The 13,360-nt window shown below is 40.4% G+C and overlaps 1 protein-coding gene across 1 annotated transcript; it reads right to left on the bottom strand.

Moving 5' to 3' along the window:
• Positions 1 to 385: 385 nt before the first annotated feature.
• On the bottom strand, positions 386 to 12,129 carry smim18 (small integral membrane protein 18). The gene is made up of 3 exons (XM_041272752.1): positions 12,068 to 12,129; positions 1,472 to 1,509; positions 386 to 1,081 (listed from the first exon to the last, which is right to left on the bottom strand). The coding sequence occupies exon 3, from the start codon at positions 1,036 to 1,038 to the stop codon at positions 751 to 753; it is 288 nt and encodes a 95-aa protein (XP_041128686.1). The 5' UTR covers positions 1,039 to 1,081; positions 1,472 to 1,509; positions 12,068 to 12,129; the 3' UTR covers positions 386 to 750.
• Between the last annotated feature and the right edge of the window lie 1,231 nt (positions 12,130 to 13,360).

Raw genomic sequence — 13,360 nt, 5'->3', positions numbered from 1 at the left:
GCTTGCTGCAGCTCCACCTACTGTTCTGAATGAAAATCTAAAAAAGGGCCTCTAAATTTTGAAAACTGCAATTCCATGGCAGTGTTCAATTTAACATCTATAAATAGTGCTTCTTGTTTTTAATCAGTTCAATGTTTATCAAATTTATTTTTTATTGAATGCATTTTTGTTTTTATTTATTTTTACTTTTAAGGGACTGTTTTTTCTTATGTCAGGCAGAGGCGGATGGATATTTAATGAAAATGACTTTTTTGAAAATTAAAACATGTTTTTATGTAATTGACCCATTTTATAGAGCAATAAAGCATTTTAGCGTGTGGGATATACTCTAATATCACCACCACCCTGATTGCTTACATATACAATATAAAGCTGTACAAATTTGTTGTTATAAAATGCATAATTTAATGGCAAAAACAAGTTTTGCATGGCCAAATGTGGCGAAAGGTGTTACCAAGCAGATTGTACACAATTTGGAAGAGGGACCATAACTCTGAATTAAACATGGGGTGGTAGGTAGTTAGTAAATGTAGTATTTCACTCTCAGACACAAACTACAATGGTAATTTTAATGCAGGCAACTGTATTTACTTCTTGCAGTGATGATTGTTTTTGTGTGGGCCGGGATGGTCTTGTAGTAGAATTGCCTAGCCAGGTTTAAGCTCTTTTCCCCACTGTTGCTTTGCCCTTATTTTACAAGTACATACAAAGTTAGAAGTGATTAGTGGCAGAGAGGTTGTGGGTTTAGGGCTACACCACCTCCACCCTACGTTTCCTGACACTGTCCATCATGGAACGCAGGGGACCCGGCTGTTCACGCAGGTCCTTGGCAGTTTTGTCCTTTGCACAGCAGCCACAGTCCAGCAGCTCGTAGAGGAAGGCCAGTACTGCCAGTGAGACCACAGTGAGGATGAAGAGGAGCAGGATAACAAAGCAAGCCGTGTTCCATCCATCATGGAAGGGGTACACCTGCTGCACCTGCAAGGAGATGTCCCGGAAAAGGTGGTGCCTGAACTGGCTGGAATTGAGGGCTGCCATTGCTGGGTTATTTTGTAATCCTGTGAAGGTCAAAAACTGGCATCTATGTGAAAAAAGAACAAAATGGAGGATGTGAAACATTTCTTTTTGAATGATGGGCAGCAAATCTGACAGTTACATCACCTGTATATCAGTGGAAGATTCAGATTCTGATCAATATAGTACTTGTTGAAATATCATCTTAAGTTATATGACAGTGTAGACTTGGAGGAAGGTGTGCACTGAGATTTTTTTTTTTTTTCATTTTGCTATTACTAAAATTGATTATATAAGACCAATGCATGTTATTGTTACTGAACATTTTGTTCAATCATATACCTTTTTACTATTGTGGTGCTGTTCCAGCCATATAGAAAGCCTAACAAGGTCAATAAATACTATTCATCAAAATTACATTTTCCTTCAATTTGAAGACAACCACCAACATACTTACGAGTCCTCCCAGCAACAGCAAGTGGGAGAAGAACAGGCCTGGAAAAGTACAGAGCAGTTTAGAAGCAGTAAGGAGAAATTGCATCTTGAATTACTTTAATCAGAAAACAGGATTTTGGGGGAACACAGCAGCAGCTCAAAGTCAAACAGCCGCGTGTGTTTTTCTGATAACAAACAAGCTGAAACTCGGAGCAGCTGATTCAAATTCAGCGCCGTTCTGAGACACGGGCGAGGGAAGGAGCCAACAGCACAGCAGGACAACACAGTTAAACGAGGCAGTCTTCCCAGCGACAGCGTGGGAGACGTACAGGCGTGGAAAAGTACAGAGCAGTTTCGAAGCAGTTTGAAAGCAGGTTGACGGCTGCAGAAGAAACTAAACTTCAAAAAAAAAAAAAAAAAAAAACCTCAACATGGTCTTCAAGCCAATAATCTGTGACACCTGCTTGATGTGGGAAATCCGAGAAAACCCAGGGAGCTAAACCAAGTGTGCGTAAAGTGCCGCGCGATCCAGGACTTGCATAAACTAGTAAATATGCTAGAAATGGAGCTGGAAGAAGTGAGACAGCAACAGATCTTGAGGAACAGGCACACCCACAATTCATGGAAGTCTGCATCACCCCTAACAGACTGAAAGCCACCAGGGAGATAGAAGGTCAGAACAGCTGGGTTCAGGTAGGCAGAAGCGGGGAAAAAAAGAAACTTCGTCAAACACAATCACCAGAAATCAAAACAACCAACAAATTTGAGTCACCTCAGAATTTTGATGAGCAGAACCAACAACAAGAGAATGAAAGGAACAACATCCAGGACCCCATTGACAGTGGTGACCAGACAACAAAAAGAAGGGAGGTCATGATTGTTGGGGACTCCATATTGAGAAACACAGCAAGTTCAATTCGCAGTTTGGACCCCCTTCTACAACAGTGTGCTGCCTTCCGGGAGCCTCGGTCAAGCACATAAGAACATAAGAACATAAGAAAGTTTACAAACGAGAGGAGGCCATTCGGCCCATCTTGCTCGTTTGGTTGTTAGTAGCTTATTGATCCCAAAATCTCATCAAGCAGCTTCTTGAAGGATCCCAGGGTGTCAGCTTCAACAACATTACTGGGGAGTTGATTCCAGACCCTCACAATTCTCTGTGTAAAAAAGTGTCTCCTATTTTCTGTTCTGAATGCCCCTTTTTCTAAACTCCATTTGTGACCCCTGGTCCTTGTTTCTTTTTTCAGGCTGAAAAAGTCCCTTGGGTCGACACTGTCAATACCTTTTAGAATTTTGAATGCTTGAATTAGGTCGCCACGTAGTCTTCTTTGTTCAAGACTGAACAGATTCAATTCTTTTAGCCTGCCTGCATATGACATGCCTTTTAAGCCCGGAATAATTCTGGTCGCTCTTCTTTGCACTCTTTCTAGAGCAGCAATATCTTTTTTATAGCGAGGTGACCAGAACTGAACACAATATTCAAGATGAGGTCTTACAAGTGCATTGTACAGTTTTAACATTACTTCCCTTGATTTAAATTCAACACTTTTCACAATGTATCCGAGCATCTTGTTAGCCTTTTTTATAGCTTCCCCACATTGCCTAGATGAAGACATTTCTGAGTCAACAAAAACTCCTAGGTCTTTTTCATAGATTCCTTCTCCAATTTCAATATCTCCCATATGATATTTATAATGTACATTTTTATTTCCTGCGTGCAGTACCTTACACTTTTCTCTATTAAATGTCATTTGCCATGTGTCTGCCCAGTTCTGAATCTTGTCTAGATCATTTTGAATGACCTTTGCTGCTGCAACAGTGTTTGCCACTCCTCCTACTTTTGTGTCGTCTGCAAATTTAACAAGTTTGCTTACTATACCAGAATCTAAATCATTAATGTAGATTAGGAATAGCAGAGGACCTAATACTGATCCCTGTGGTACACCGCTGGTTACCACACTCCATTCTGAGGTTTTTTCCTCTAATCAGTACTTTCTGTTTTCTACATGTTAACCACTCCCTAATCCATGTACATGTGTTTCCTTGAATCCCAACTGCGTTCAGTTTGAGAATTAATCTTTTGTGCGGGACTTTGTCAAAAGCTTTCTGGAAATCTAAATAAACCATGTCATATGCTTTGCAATTATCCATTATCGATGTTGCATCCTCAAAAAAATCAAGCAAGTTAGTTAGGCACGATCTCCCTTTCCTAAAACCATGTTGACTGTCTCCCAGTACCCTGTTACCATATAGGTAATTTTCCATTTTGGATCTTATTATAGTTTCCATAAGTTTGCATATAATAGAAGTCAGGCTTACTGGTCTGTAGTTACCTGGTTCAGTTTTGTTTCCCTTTTTGTGGATCGGTATTACGTTTGCAATTTTCCAGTCTGTCGGTACCACCCCTGTGTCAAGAGACTGCTGCATGATCTTGGTTAGCGGTTTGTAAATTACTTCTTTCATTTCTTTGAGTACTACTGGGAGGATCTCATCCGGCCCAGGGGATTTGTTTATTTTAAGAGCTCCTAGTCCCTTTAACACTTCTGCCTCAGTTATGCTAAAGTTATTTAAAACTGGATAGGAACTGGATGACATGTGGGGCATGTTGTCAGTATCTTCCTTTGTAAAAACTTGTGAAAAGTAATCATTTAACATATTTGCTATTTTTTTTTCTTCCTCTACGATTTTGCCATTTGTATCTCTTAAACATTTAATCTCCTCTTTGAATGTTCTCTTGCTGTTGTAATATTGGAAAAACATTTTGGAATTGGTTTTAGCTCCCTTAGCAATGTTCATTTCTATTTCTCTCTTGGCCTTTCTAACTTCCTTTTTGACTTGCGTTTGCAGTTCTGTGTACTCTTTCTGCGTACTTTCTTTTTGGTCCTTTTTTAATGCTCTGTAAAGTGAATATTTTTTTAAATTGATCTATTAAACCATTTTGGCAATTTAGTTTTACATTTGTCTACTTTAGGGATATAATTGTTTTGCGCCTCTAGTACTACATTTTTGAAGAACAACCATCCTTCTTCTGTGGGTGTTTTCTCTATTTTACTCCAATCTACTTCTGTTAGTCTCTGTTTCATGCCTTCATAGTTTGCTTTTCTAAAATTGTAAACCTTAACTTTAGTCTTTACTTTTGGGGATTTAAAAAACACTTCAAATGAGACCATGTTGTGGTCTGAGTTTGCCAGTGGTTCTCTGACCTCTGTTTTAGTTATTCTATCTTCGTTATTTGAAAAGACTAAATCAAGGCATGCCTCCCCTCTAGTGGGTGCCTTCACAAATTGTGTTAGGAAGCAGTCATTTGTCATTTCCACCATTTCTATTTCATCCTTCGCGCTACCCACCGGGTTTTCCCATTTTATTTGGGGGAAGTTGAAATCCCCCATTAGTATGGCTTCTCCTTTGCTACATGCATTTCTAATGTCATTGTATAACAGATTATTTTGCTCACTGTCTGAATCTGGCGGTCTATAGCATGCTCCTATTATTATGCCATTTGAATTTTTGTCCGTTATTCTGATCCATATTGATTCGGCTTTATTTTCTTTATCCAGGTTTAACACCTGGGCTTCAAGACTGTTTCGTATGTATAGCGCTTCCCCTCCTCCTCTTCTGTCCTGCCTGTCTTTCCTATACAGTGTATACCCACAAATATTATATTCGTCCCCATCACTCTCAGATATCACTGAGAACGTGGACAGGCTCCTAGAACGAACAGGAGACGACCCGGTAGTAGTCGTCCACATCGGTACAAACAACATTGGAAGAGACAGACCAAAATCCCTGCAAAACAAATTCAGAGAGCTAGGAAAGAAAATTAAAAAAAAAAACCAAAACTGTGGTATTTTCTGGTATACTACCGGCACCTTGCAAAGGACCATATGGACAGCTGGAAATAATTAATCAAAACGCATGGCTGAAGATAAGGTGCACACGGGAAGGCTTCACCTATCTTGATCATTGGACCACATTCTACAACAAGGACTATCTGTATAGACGGGACGGACTGCACTTAAATAACAAGGGAACCAGTCTACTTGGAGATAAGATCCTCGAGCAGGTTCAGAAGCATTTAAATTAGAAAGGAAGGGGGAAGAAATCAACAAAAAAACAGAAGGGAGACCGCATAAAAATAAGAACAACAACTCAGGTAAGACAACCATTAAATGTATTTACCTAAATGCTAGAAGTATCAGAAACAAAATTCTAGAACTTGAAGCTACTGCACTGAACAGGTAACTATGATGTGATAGGTGTTACAGAAACTTGGTTGTCTGAGAGTGATGGGGACGAATATAATATTTGTGGGTATACACTGTATAGGAAAGACAGGCAGGACAGAAGAGGAGGAGGGGAAGCGCTATACATACGAAACAGTCTTGAAGCCCAGGTGTTAAACCTGGATAAAGAAAATAAAGCCGAATCAATATGGATCAGAATAACGGACAAAAATTCAAATGGCATAATAATAGGAGCATGCTATAGACCGCCAGATTCAGACAGTGAGCAAAATAATCTGTTATACAATGACATTAGAAATGCATGTAGCAAAGGAGAAGCCATACTAATGGGGGATTTCAACTTCCCCCAAATAAAATGGGAAAACCCGGTGGGTAGCACGAAGGATAAAATAGAAATGGTGGAAATGACAGAGGCGCAAAACAATTACATCCCTAAAGTAGACAAATCTAAATGTAAAACTAAATTGCCAAAATGGTTTAATAGATCAATTAAAAAAAATATTCAGCGAAAAAAGGCACTTTAAGAGCATTAAAAAAGGACCAAAAAGAAAGTACGCAGAAAAAGAGTACATGGAACTGCAAACGCAAGTACTGATTAGAGGAAAAACCTCAAAATGGAGTGTGGTAACCAGCGGTGTACCACAGGGATCAGTGTTAGGTCCTCTGCTATTCCTAATCTACATTAATGATTTAGATTCTGGTATAGTAAGCAAACTTGTTAAGTCTGCAGAGGACACAAAAATAGGAGGAGTGGCAAACACTGTTGCAGCAGCAAAGGTCATTCAAAATGATCTAGACAAGATTCAGAACCGGGCAGACACATGGCAAATGACATTTAATAGAGAAAAGTGTAAGGTACTGCACGCAGGAAATAAAAATGTACATTATAAATATCATATGGGAGATACTGAAATTGGAGAAGGAATCTATGAAAAAGACCTAGGAGTTTTTGTTGACTCAGAAATGTCTTCATCTAGACAATGTGGGGAAGCTATAAAAAAGGCTAACAAGATGCTCAGATACATTGTGAAAAGTGTTGAATTTAAATCAAGGGAAGTAATGTTAAAACTGTACAATGCACTAGTAAGACCTCATCTTGAATATTGTGTGCAGTTCTGGTCACCTCGCTATAAAAAAGATATTGCTGCTCTAGAAAGAGTGCAAAGAAGAGCGACCAGAATTATTCCGGGCTTAAAAGGCATGTCATATGCAGACAGGCTAAAAGAATTGAATCTGTTCTGTCTTGAACAAAGAAGACTACGCGGAGACCTAATTCAAGCATTCAAAATTCGAAAAGGTAATGACAGTGTCGACCCAAGGGACTTTTTTGACCTGAAAAAAGAAACAAGGACCAGGGGTCACAAATGGAGATTAGACAAAGGGGCATTCAGAACAGAAAATAGGAGGCACTTTTTTACATAGAGAATTGTGAGGGTCTGGAATCAACTCCCCAGTAATGTTGTTGAAGCTGACACCCTGGGATCCTTGCTGCTTGATGAGATTCTGGGATCAATAAGCTACTAACAACCAAATGAGCAAGATGGGCCGAATGGCCTTCTCTCGTTTGTAAACTTTCTTATGTTCTTTTATTCTTATGGGATATGCATGCCTTAGGTAGGAATTCAATGAGCTTTTTATATTAGAGCTGCCTCTCACCGATGATAAGGTAAGACCTCTGTGTTACTAAACTGCATTCGTGCTGAAAGCTGGCTTGCCGCTTTTGAGGAATCAGCGGCTCTAAAACCTTGCTTCTTTTTTATCCTTTCTTTGACAGCCTACCTCATTGCAGACTGTCTCTATTACTGTCTGTCATATGTGTGTGACTGCCTGTGCAGTATTGATTTAAAGGCGTACATGTGTGTCTTTTGAAGCCTGCACTCTTGGGGAGAATGCAGTTTCTTCGCCGGGGCTAGGCTTTGCTGTACCCCTGCCGGTGAGTGATTCCACCGGCTGCCGTCTGTGCAGTTGGGCAAAATATATAAAAAAAAATATATTTTATGTACTGTTGTCCACCTGTGTGTTGACCCGGTCACATAACCCCGCTTTGGCTGCATTATGCTGTGAAATTTATACAGTGCAGTTTAAAAAAAGCAGACAACAACAGTCACTCAGCCATGTAATTTCTCCACCGGGGCTGTGTTTTAACCTGATGGGATGTGCTGCAACCTTTTTGCAGGTCTCCTGGATGACAGCGGCCAAGCCATGCCGGTCTATGTTCCCTATGCAGAACATGGCTCCCTGCCCACAGCCCTTCCTAGCATTCCCTGATTTCATGGAGGAATTGCGCTCCTCTTGGGATCGTCCAACCTTGGCATCAATTGTGCTGAAGCAAGCCTCACAGCTTTTCTCCCAGTTGACTCCACTATTGCAGCCCAGTGGGGGGATTACCCAAAGATCGTTTGTGCCCAAACACGCAGTACAGGGTCACGGAGACACACCTAAGGGGGTATGTAGCGGAGGCACAGGTGACCCGCCTTGCAAACACGACGGGTATACTGACTGTCTACATGGATGGCATACTAAGGGAAGCCCTGCTCCCAGAGCCAGTGGCTTCCGAATTACGCCTCCTTTTAGGCACGCTGGCAAGCCTGATGGTAGCTCGCAGACAGCTATGGCTGTCACAGGCATGATTCCCAGGGGCATAACCTTTGGGCCATCTGTGGAGGTGATCATGCAGCACTGCCACTGAGAACGTGAGGTGCATGGCAGGTTGAGCCATTGGCAACCTCCACAGGTATGCACCATTACAAGAATGTTTCCAGTCCCCACGAATTTTCTACGTGACTTGAAGCAATGCCTACAGGCCACTGTGGCAGCAGACAACTGGACCCTCTCTCAAGGCAGGGGGAATGCAGGGTGTGGTACGTCCACATAGCAGTATTCTAGGCAGTCACCTCAGCATGCTCCGCCCCAACCTCAGTAGCCCAACAGGGGCCTGAAGGCTTGCAGCTTCAGACCCATCCTTTTTTCATCATGCCAGCTGAAATATTGGCTCGGACATCTAGGTAAACTCCACCATGTACACTCGTTACATGCTACAGTTCCTCATGGCGAGGTGTCATGAATACATCTGTGACAGACCCTCTCCAGGTCTCAGTACTTCAGCAGAAAGTGTCTGCTTTGCTGTGCAAGTGAGCCATTCATCTTCTAGACCCCATCTCCCACAGAAAGGGGTTCTACCCGAGATAATTCCTGGTACAAAAGAAGGCAGCGGCTCTCTAGACCTGAGACTCCTCAACAAGTTTTTGAAGGAAAGGAAGTTCCAAATGCTGACGCACTGTCATATTCTCCAGTCCTTCTGGCCAGGTGACTGGTTTACCTCCGTGGAATTACGTGCAGGAAGTACCTCTGCTTTGCCTTTCAGGGGAGCGTTTATGAATTTTCTGTGCTGACGTCCAGCCTCTCCCTAGCCTGTGTGGACGCTATCCTGGCCCTGTTGCGGTTGCAAGGGATCTGAGTACTGAACTACTTCGACAACTGGTTGATTTGTTCCCAGTAACGAAAGGGAGCAGTGGCCCACATGGCGATTGTGACAGAGCTGGGCCTCACCATCAGTGATGCAAAGAGCCGGCTTACACCGATGCAGAGCACAGTGTACTTGGGGCTCCGGCTGGACTCCAGTACGATGTGCGCATACCTGTCAGGTGAGAAGCTATTCGAGGTTGCCTCTCCCTGTTCCGACATGGATCGGAGGTTACTTTGTGGTTGCGTCAGAAATTATTGGGTCTGATGGCCGCAGCCATATCAGCCATCGAGCTGGGCATACTCCGCATGCGCCCTCTGCAAGCGTGGCTCAATGTGTTCCACTTACGTCCGAAGTACGACAGACACCATTGGCTGACAGTGTCTCGCTTGTGTTCTGCAGCTCTGCCTCGGGTCATGGGCAAGTGGTAGAATGCTAGCAGGTTCCATTAGGTTGTTATACGCCTTCAAGTGGAGATATTTTCAGAACTTTTTGTGATGTTATAGTAATAAAATAATGACTTGGATCGCATTATTGAGGAGTTTGGTGATAAAACGAGTGATCAGGAGAGGATTTATCAGTATGCATATCTATAAAGAGGTATGTGAAAAATACAGCGAACACGAAGTGGAGCTTGGCTGGAGGTGCAGTACTGATGTCGTTTGGCATTGCAATGCCCTTTAAATCTGTTTTACTCGAAAAAAATAACTTTAAACAGCATGTGTAAAATAAACAGCGCATGTAAAAATAAATTGGACCTGACACGCCTGACAAGCGCTGAATAAATGGACTGCAAAAGGCTAATCGCTCAGTAGGCGGTCGGCAGCTACATGTCGGCAGCTGTGATATAAAGAGCTCAGTGAATACCTACCTAAGGCAGGCATATCCCATAAGTATGTTGGTGGTCATCTTCCCTTTCAGGGAACCAGGATTACGGTAAGTAACCTAACATTTTGCATTCCCAAAGGGGTGCCTCTAACTCCCAACCTTAATACACACACACACACCCTGCACATGCTTCAAGCCTACAACAAACCAATGAAGTAAAAAAAACAGTGAGATTGAATTACTGTTGTGTGGAATCATAAACTGATGTGTCTCCCTGATTCCAATGGCTCATAATGGTATAATGTTCTCACCCTGTTTACTACTTTTCTGCATATTTTTCCTGTTTCATAGCCTGTATCACTGTATTTGGTATTGAAACTCAGAAATTGATTTTTAAGAAGATAAGAAAACAGATTGTGTTTTTGCTTCTTGTGTTAATTTTAGAGAATCACAAAGGTTTGAATGTCATAATCAAAAATGTAAAACAAAAATGCAATTCTCTCTGTCTGTTTTTATCATTTGTAATTATTGCCTTTTTTAGAAGAAATAGCAACTAAATACTGACCTGGATAGGAAGTACTGATCTAGAGAACCAGAAAGAAATGTAATCCCTCAGATATGTTTTTGGAGGAAACAGAAAAATAATTTAATCTGTATTAAATTATCTTTCTGTTTCCTCTTTCTGTTAGATGACTTAAATACTTAACATACATAAAATGCCATTTTTTATGGTAACATATGCTTAACATAACTGAAATCCATTTGTGTGCCTGTATCTTATAAATGTAGTGGTGAGAGATGAGGCTGACTCAAAGTTACCACAGTATTTGGTTTTGTTTAGTTTTTTATCAATGAAGAACTAGAGACAGGAAAGTTCCTTCAGTCTGACAAACAATTCTACAGGCAGTTAAATAATGAAAGTATAAACAGTAAAAAAATATGTGACTTACTATATAAAACTTTCCAGGAACAATTGGCCTTAACCTTCACAAGGACATTTTTTTTTGTAATTATTCTGTTGAAGGTTAACATACCCTACCAGCCTATCATATAAACTTTCACCACAGAAACAAGTTAGACCAACAAAAAAAAAAAAAAAGTTACTAATTCAGATGCTCTTTTACATGTATATTATCACAAAGATCCTCCTTTATGTGCTGTACAAGAACATTTATTTTGGCTAACAGTCTACAACCAGCACACAAAAAAGGGTTGGACATCTGCTCCCCTTTAATCAATTATTCCAAACAGACACCTGAGCTTGATACTTGTGTACTGTGGCTTACACAAGTACATTCCCCTTGCATCAATCAGTTGGTCATGTTCGTGAGCTACAGTATATGGTTAATATTAACTTTGGATCTGGAATTTGAGTTAACAAACCCAAAAAACAAAACAAAGGTGGACAAGGTTTTAAAGCAAATTAGGCCAAGGAAGGCCATTTCTTTCCATCTGCCAATGCAATCATTGAATTTTAGTACACATACAGTAATCTTTATTAATGGATGGTAACCCAACAATTTGCTAAATTGTATCTAAAAAAGATAAAAATTGTCAGTATATATAAAAAAAAACATTATCGTGTACAGCTTTAAGGGTAACAAATAATGTGTTTTTTTTCTTTTTGCTCTCTGTTCTAATTTCCTCCTGCCTGGGTCAATTTGCAGAAGGAGCTATGTTAAACAGTTTCTCTTTTTTTTTGCATTTCAAATGTTAAATTGAAATATTTTACATTTTTATAGCCATGTGCTTTTTTTGATTTTTATGTTTCTGAATTTTAATAAACAGTGAATTAAAAATGACCTAACCGTTAGAGTAAAGCATCATAAGATTGTAAGATGACAAGGCATAAAGTAGACTGTAAACACATACAATTTAAAGAACAACATTTTTTATACAGTAAAGCAAGCTACTGATCTATATTGTAGAGTACAGGACATAAAACAGGGTGCATTCAGCAAGGATAGAGCTTTTCTTTCCCATAAGGAATAGATTTCCCTGTTTCTTTCTTGAGCTAAACTAAGCAAAGACTAACCATTGCAATCATTAAAAATAAAACAGATGGCAATGTGTGCAGACGTACCTGTGTGTCTGTCTGGAGGGATGCTGGAAATGCCTTGCTTGAGGTCAGTGCTGCTTCCAGCCTGCGATGACACAGGCAGTAGCTGTAAAATGGATCAGCGCTGCTATTGGTTGGGTGTGAATGCAGTACAGAAGCCTTCCCTGCCCTGTTAGAACCAAGCCTCCAACCTCCCCCTGCCTCTCCCCAAAACTGAATTAATTCATTTGAAATAGGTGTCTGCTGTAATACCAAGCATTCAGCCCAAGAGAATCTCTTCTTGGATTCATATCACTTGTTTCAAGCTAGTATTTACAGGAGCCTAGCAGTTTCTCTGCTCCTGTCCTATAATTAAGGCTTTTTAACTCTGTAGTGTCAGTGAGCAATCATCTGCCTCCAGCTCATGCCCAACAATTTTTGCCAATCCAGCTCTAAGACATAAGGACAGTGTATGCTGTACACATACATTAAAACATATGTCAATTTTACATGTCTTTCAATGACAGTTTTTCTGGAAATGTTACCAGATATTTATTTATGTAATTTACTTATGGGTGGGAGTTTTCCACCTATAGATGATTTTCCATCTTAGAATTTGGGGGGAATTGTGAAAAAGGGGTGTGTTAAACCATTTTATTTGTACTTTTATAATGCGCCACTAAGTGGCGAACTTCATTTTCATTACTATTCAGTATTATATTATTATCACTTTTAGAGACAATAGCTACCTAAATGTTTGTCTCATTAACCCTTTGTGTCTACATGGGTACATGTTAATATAGAGAGATAAAAACACATTGTTGTTTTTAAACAATGAAAACTAAAACGCTGCTAATAACACTAATAACAATATTAATCAGTAAACAGTAATCAAATAAAAATCAAACGACATCAAAACATGTGCCATTATTTATTGAAATGTTCAATACAACAGAACCCGGGGCAACCACTGCACATTTTTCTTGTGTCTTTTATTTTGTTTTCATTTTTGTAGCAGACCCTGCATCCTTTTTACGGTCTCTGCTTCCCTTGGGTTGGAGGGATAGTCACAAATGCATGTACACAGCTACTTTGCACAGGCATTGTGATGGTTCTGGCTGCCACAGACACCTGCTTTATTGTCTTGTACCCAGTACTGTGTTTTGATAGTATTTCGTCACAGCAGTGCCATTTCAAACCAAACAGCTTCCCGTTTGCAGCTGGCTTACCTGTAAAGTAGCTGCATGCTCTTTTGTTTGTACACTTTGTACTGTTCTTGGCTCTACATCCTCTTCATCATCATCGCTGAGTGATAAGTCAGCATCACTGTTGCTGGTA

Source organism: Polyodon spathula, chromosome 2 (genome assembly GCF_017654505.1).
Source record: "Polyodon spathula isolate WHYD16114869_AA chromosome 2, ASM1765450v1, whole genome shotgun sequence".
In the NCBI taxonomy this organism is placed as follows: Eukaryota; Metazoa; Chordata; class Actinopteri; order Acipenseriformes; family Polyodontidae; genus Polyodon; species Polyodon spathula.
This window is presented reverse-complemented; position numbering and strand designations above follow the sequence as displayed.